Source organism: Nicotiana tabacum, chromosome 4 (genome assembly GCF_000715075.1).
Source record: "Nicotiana tabacum cultivar K326 chromosome 4, ASM71507v2, whole genome shotgun sequence".
In the NCBI taxonomy this organism is placed as follows: domain Eukaryota; kingdom Viridiplantae; phylum Streptophyta; class Magnoliopsida; order Solanales; family Solanaceae; genus Nicotiana; species Nicotiana tabacum.
In genome coordinates this window covers 52,615,452-52,622,386 of record NC_134083.1, presented here as the reverse complement: position 1 = coordinate 52,622,386, position 6,935 = coordinate 52,615,452, and the positions used below count along the sequence as shown (strand labels likewise).

Genomic DNA, 6,935 nt, shown 5'->3' with positions numbered 1-6,935 from the left:
AGTTTTAAACGACGTCCTAAAGCTGTACAATCAAAATTTTGATTTGTAAAATATATTTCTTACATCAAAATTTGGTTTTGAATCATTTGCAATGTATTATAGCTATTTGATTCTTTTGACTTTCTTTCACTCTAATATTAATTTTATATATTATCATTCATTTGTTCACAACACTAATCGCAATAAATGAACAATAATGTCAAAAATTGAATTAAACGTAGTTATATTCATGCGGTGTTTGATCTCAGTTTTTATAATTTAATTTTATTGAAGTAAAACATTATCATTTTAAATTTTAAAAATAAATAAACAAATAACAATTAAGCCAAGCTTATTATGGTTAGATTATAAATTTAATAATAAATATAGCTTGGGAAAATGTTTTGTCTTATTTTATTTTGGTTTGAACGGGTTGATTTCTTAGAGTTCAAAGGCAATTGGTATTTGGTAGTAGAAATCAAATTCTGATTAGGATGGGTATAAAGAAGTCTTTTATCCAATTATGAAATTATTTCTTTGAAGGAAAATTTTATATTTTAGAATAGATTGAATCCCAACAGAAAAAGGTTACTTAGTCCTAACCCAAAATTATATTTATATCCATCATTAAATTGCTACAAAACGAAAATATTAACTTTAAAGGGCAAAAAGATCGATCAATTTGTTGGGAATATTTTCGTCTCTCAATATTTAATTTTCTAACATTCGTGCTTTTATAATAATAATAATAATAATATAGATGGATGGATGGATGGATGTGTTGTGCAGCTATTGTTTTGATGCACACAAATAAATATTGTATTAAATAGTACGTGTTGTATAATATTTCTCAGAAAAAGTACTCCACAATTATTATAGTTTATTGGTTTACTTGCAGTCAGAGTTGTCGTCTTGTGTTACCATAAAGGATTGTAGTGAATGAATGGTAATTTATTATACTATAATACGTTTATTATATTAATTTCGAACAAATAATTGTTGGGATATACTATTAATTATGCGGTTTAGACATAGTAATGTGTTTTATTATCTATTGAATAATTATTTATTTAATTTATTCAATTCAATAAAGTATTATTTTAAATAGATCATTTGTTACATATGTGTCCTTTAGTTATATAGTAGACAATTTAGTGTATGGAGTCTTATCTCATACACTGAAGATTAAATTATCGGTTCTCATAATTAATAAACTATGTTCACAATCGAAGATATTATTGGACAAAATATCATGATGATTGTAGCACAAGATTATAGTATAATTTATCTTGATTATGGGAGTGATTTTACTCCGACTTCTTGTGCTAGTATACTCATTGTATATTGAACGGACCAATTAGAGAAAAGATGTTTTTGTACTGAATATATATAAAATATTTTCTCGAATTCATTGAATAAGCTTATACTCCTAATCTTGATATAATTATTATGATCAATGTGATTTGCTTATTGTTTTGATTTATCAAAAGGGACAACTCTATTCAGAGTTAGTGCACGCCTGATAGATTGGATAATAACGAATAACATTTGTGAAATAATAATTAGTTGATAAATTCATGATTCGTTTTTGAGTTTGATGATAACCCTTTATGTAAGCTTATAAGTTTTCATGTAAAAACCCGACCGGTGAATATTGTATCCATCACATGAAATAGTTTAAGCGGAATTATAAATGATTTAATTAGTTGATTCAATTAAATTGTCAGTGATTTAATTTAATTGACTGATATTTGGGATCTTAACATGGGGAGTTAAAATAAGTGTTAGTGAATTTTTGAAATTCATATTGAGGAGTTCAATTGTAATTTTTAGTGGAATAAACTGTAATTAATTATAGTAGAAATTAATTAATGCAAAATTTAGAATTAATACTATAATTAGTACCCTGCTATACCTAGTAAAAATCTGAACTGACTTGGGTAAAAAGTGACTTGGGAGAAAAGTCATCCGACAGAGTTAAAGTAGGATTCTACTTGCACAAGCAGAATCCTACACGTTTTTGGAGCCCTTTTTGGTTGAAAAACGAGTCTACATAAGGAAGACATTTTTCACCCAATAACTCACCTTTTAGAGTTGTATTGTTCTTGCCCGTTCAAAGCAAATTCGTCCAAGGTCTTACTACGACCATAGCAGAAGATTTCAGCCCTGGATTCTTACTCTGTGGAGGACTCATGCAACGATTTCAAGAGGTTAGTGGTTTCTAATCTCGTAATTGTATCATTGTCTAGTTTATATGTATTTGACGCTTGATTTGTATGCTTGCTTCCGTTGCGCATGTATTTGACGTCGTCTTACATCTAACTAGATAATGTAATACATCATGAATAGAGTAATATTAAAACGTGTTGTTTAATGATACATGTTTGGTATGATTATTCTATGTCAAAAACGTGATTTCTTTTATTAGTATTTTAATTATGAAACTATGAATTAATATACATATGCATAAACAGTGGTGTTATATTTAATGACAATCTGTTTTATTGCATTTTTTGTTGAATAACAGTGTTGTTTTTTTTAATAAAAACGTGATTGTTTTTAAATACTATATATATATGATGTTATATTGACAATATGTTTTAGTTGCGTTTTTGTCCATAATCACAATGTTGTTTTAATAAAAACTTGGCTGTTTTGAATGTTATTTGTTCTGAAATTATGGATTAATATACGAAATTATGAAGAGTGGCGTTTTGAACGGGTGAAAAACATTTTGTTTTTTTCACAATTTTGTTCGAAAATAGTTTTTTTATATAAAACTGTAATAATAATATTATTTTAAGTTCTGAAATCATGATTTAATATACATAAGTATATTATGTGATTTGAACGAGCCAAAATAATCAAAATCCTAAAAAAGGCCCAAAAACAGAATTCTACAAATAGGATGAATTTGGAATTCTGAAATTCTGTTGAACTCCGATTGACCTCAAATTTGGTAGGTTCATCGGAAACGACCCAGTGAGCAATACTCATCAGTTTTGCTCATGATGTATGATATTTTTTCGGCATTCGTGGTCGTTTAGATGGGGTTTTGGCCATTTTTCTATTTTTTGGAATTTTGTTTAAGAAAACAGTGGTGGTAGGGTTCAATTCCCATGGTTTCCAATCATATTTTACAGTAATATAATGAATTTATATGTTAACACAGGTCTTCTTCCACATCAGATAAGTTCATTATAGATGATTACTGTAGTTTTGCCTCTAGTTATTTGATTACTTGTATTAACTCTCCAACTGAGTTACATGTTGATTCAATGAAAACAACAGTTTATAAAAGTGATATTTACCTATCTTAATTTAATAGTTTACTCTCCATATGAGTTGATCCTGTTTTAATTTATGGGATAAATATCTTACATAACTCATATATTTTGCATGAATAGTTAAGTTTCCCTAACGAATCTAACTATTCAATGAGTATGGTTATATGTGTAATGTGCTGTTTTTGAATTTTATTATTCTAAATACATAACTAATGATCTATTTAATGTGAATATCTATCAGATTAACCTTGTCTTCATTCAACCCACTTATCTCAATTTTGAACCAAAACAAGTTAGAAGGACCAAATTATGTTGACTGAAAAAGGAACTTTGATATTGTCCTAACTGCTGAAGGTTACAAATTTATAATTACTGAGGAGTGCCCAGAAAAACCTGATGAACTACTAATGATCAGGTTAAAGCCTATGACAAATGGGTCAAGGCTGATGAGATGGCGCGATTCTACATTCTTGCCTCTATGGCGAATGTTTTGCAACATCAACATCAGTCTATGGGGTCTGCTTATGACATGCTCGAAAGTCTCAAAGAGATGTTCGGTGAGCAAAATTGTGCTGCTAAGCAGACAACTATGAAAGCCCTTTTGAACACCAAGATGACTTTAGGATCATCCGTCAGGGACCATGTTCTGAAGATGATAGGTCTTTTGAATGAACTGGAGGTCCTTAGAGCTGTGATTGATAAGGAATCTCAAGTTGAGATGGTCCTGCAGACTCTGTCTGACAGTTTTCAACAATTTCGCTTGAACTATAATATGAACAAAATAGATTTGTCACTGGCGAAATTGTTGAATGAGCTGCAAGTCGGCAGAATCTATCATCAAATAGCAAGCTCCAGTTGTGGCATTGATGTTGAGAAAGCTTCGGTTTCTAAGTTGAAAGGCGGTAAGAAAAAGAAGAAGGCTCAAAAGGTTTTGGCACCTGGAGGTGCGGCTGGTGTGAAAAGGCTTAAAGGAAGTGCTATCATTGCAAGCAACCTGGGCATCACAAAAAATAATGTCCTGCCTATCTGGCAAAGTTGAATAAGCAAGGTAATTCAAATTTAAATGTCGTTGAAACTTGTTTAGCGGCTGTCTCTACCATATTTTGGTGTGTACATTCAGGAGCCACTAATCATATTTGCACTATTTTGCAAGGGTTTCAGGAAACGCGACGGCTAAGTGAGAATGAAGTTTGCATTTTTCAAGCCAATGGCGAGCCAACACTAGCTTTAACATTAGGCGATATTAGAGTTTTGTTTAGTAGTGATAGAGTTTTAGTTTTGAAATATGTTCTCTATGTACCTTCTATTAGAAGGAATTTGATTTCGGTTTCGAAAATAATGGATGCTGGTTATAATATTTATTTTGCTAATAACTCTGTTGTTATTAAGTTTAATAAACGTTTTATCTACACTGCTGCTAGAGTACATGACCTTTTTATTCTTGATATATATCCTCATGTGCTACAACAACCAAAAGAATTAAAAAGCAAATATGCCACATAAAAGAAAACGTATTTCTGAATTGAGCCAAACTTATTTATGGCACTTATGTCTAGGTCATATAAATGTAAATAGTATTTCGAGATTGGTCTCTGATGGAACTTTGAGTTCATTGAAAGTAGAAGCACTGCCAACATGCGAATCCTGTTTAGAAGGTAAAATAACCAAGAGACATTTTCCCTCAAAAGGAAATAGAGCCAGCGATAAGTTAGAATTAATTCACTCTGATTTGTATGGCCCTATGCATATACAAACAAGAGGTGGTTTTTGAGTATTTTGTGACTTTTACAGATGATTACTCAAAATATGGATACATTTATCTGTTGCGTCGTAAGTCTGAATGCTTTAAAAAATTCAAAGAATGTAAGACGGAAATGGAAACGACATGATAAATATATCAAAACATTGCGATCTGATCGTGGTGGTGAATACCTTTCTGCGGAATTCATTAAATACTTATCAGATTGTGGAATTACATCTCAATTATCTGCTCCAGAAATACCACAACAAAATGGTATGGTAGAAAGAAGAAATAGAACCCTTATGAAAATGGTTAGATCAATGTTAAGTTATTCCGATTTGCCTTCTTCCTTTTGGGGATATGCTTTAGAAACAACAAATTACATTCTAAATTTGGTTCCTTCAAAGTCAGTACATTCAACTCCAGCAGAATTGTGGACTGGGCGCAAGCCAAGTTTACGACACATTCGGGTTTGGGGTTATCCAGCACATGTGCTGAAATGGAAAGCGGATAAATTGAAATCAAGGACAAAAGTATGCATTTTTATTGGATATCCAAAAGGAACTAAAGGCGGTTTATTTTATTGTCCCAAAGAAAAGAAGGTAATTCTTATGACAAATGCCAGATTTCTAGAAGAGGACTATTTAATGAACCATATTCCTAGAAGTAAACTAGTTTTACAGGAATTAAGTAATGGGGTAACTAATGACTCATCTCTGGAATAATTACCGGAAGTCAGTATTGACATACCATTGCATTATCGTAGTGGAGAAATGTCAATAGGCAGAAGAATACACAAGAGCAATTTTCTGACATCTCACTACCCTAAAGTAGTGGGAGTAATGTTGAGCAACCTCAGATTGTTGAGCAACCTGAAATTTTTCTACATCATGCACTCTAGGAAGAAGTTAATGATATCCCAATACCGCAAGGTGTGGAGGATAACATTGAGGCTTCAGTTCCAAAAAATGATGTTGTAATTCAACAACAAAAGCAGACTGCACCTGTAGTGACTAGTCGTATTGGGAGAATTATTGAAAAACCTCTCCGGTTTGCGCTCTTGGGAAAATCTTATGATAGAATTCCTGAAGATCCTAATACAGAATCTCTTAATTATGACAAAGCACTACATAATACAGATGTTGATAAATGGGTTGCTACTATGAAATCTGAATTGGAGTCCATGTACTCCAATCAAGTCTGGGATCTTGTAGAACCACCTACTGATAGATCTATAAGAAAAAGAGAGGAGTGGATGGAAAAATGCAAACTTTTAAAGCTAAGCTTGTTGCAAAAGGGTTTACTCAAAAAGAAAGGATCGATTATGAGAAAATATTTTCGCCAGTAGCCATGCTTAAATCCATTAGGAGCCTCTTATCCATTACTACTCATTACGATTATGAGATTTGGAAAATGGATGTCAAGACGACTTTTCTTAATGGAAGTCTTGATGAGTGCATCTACATGGCACAACCAGTTGGTTTCATAAAAAGTAGCAATGAGCACATGTTGTGTAAATTAAAGAAATCCATTTATGGATTGAAACAAGCTTCTAGAGCATGGAATACTTGTTTTGATCAATGTGAAAATGAGTCTTGTGTCTATAAAAAGTGGAATAGATATAAAGTTACATTTTTGGTTTTGTACGTGGATGATATTTTGCTCATAGGAAATAATATGAGCATGTTGAATTCAGTAAAGGAATGGTTGTCCTCGCATTTTGATATGAAAGACTTGGGACAAGCAGCACATATCCTTGGGATCAAGCTTATGCGAGATCGCAAAGGAAGGATATTAGGCTTATCCCAAGAACTTTATATTGATACTATTCTCACCGGGTTTAGTATGCAAGATTCCAAGAAAGTCTTTCTCCCTTTTATACATGGAATCTCTCTGTCAAAAGATCAATCCCCAAAACGACTGATGAG

General features: G+C 31.9%; 1 protein-coding gene across 1 annotated transcript; it reads left to right on the top strand.

The window, feature by feature from the left end:
* The first annotated feature begins 3,717 nt into the window (after positions 1 to 3,717).
* On the top strand, positions 3,718 to 4,305 carry LOC107804468 (uncharacterized). The gene has a single exon (XM_016628369.1). It carries the CDS (start codon positions 3,718 to 3,720, stop codon positions 4,303 to 4,305), a length of 588 nt encoding a protein of 195 aa, XP_016483855.1.
* Positions 4,306 to 6,935: the final 2,630 nt, after the last annotated feature.

What these genes read in the sequence shown, in the direction of transcription:
- LOC107804468 (XM_016628369.1), top strand. Translation starts at nt 3,718, where the DNA reads ATGGCGCGATTCTACATTCTTGCCTCTATGGCGAATGTTTTGCAACAT.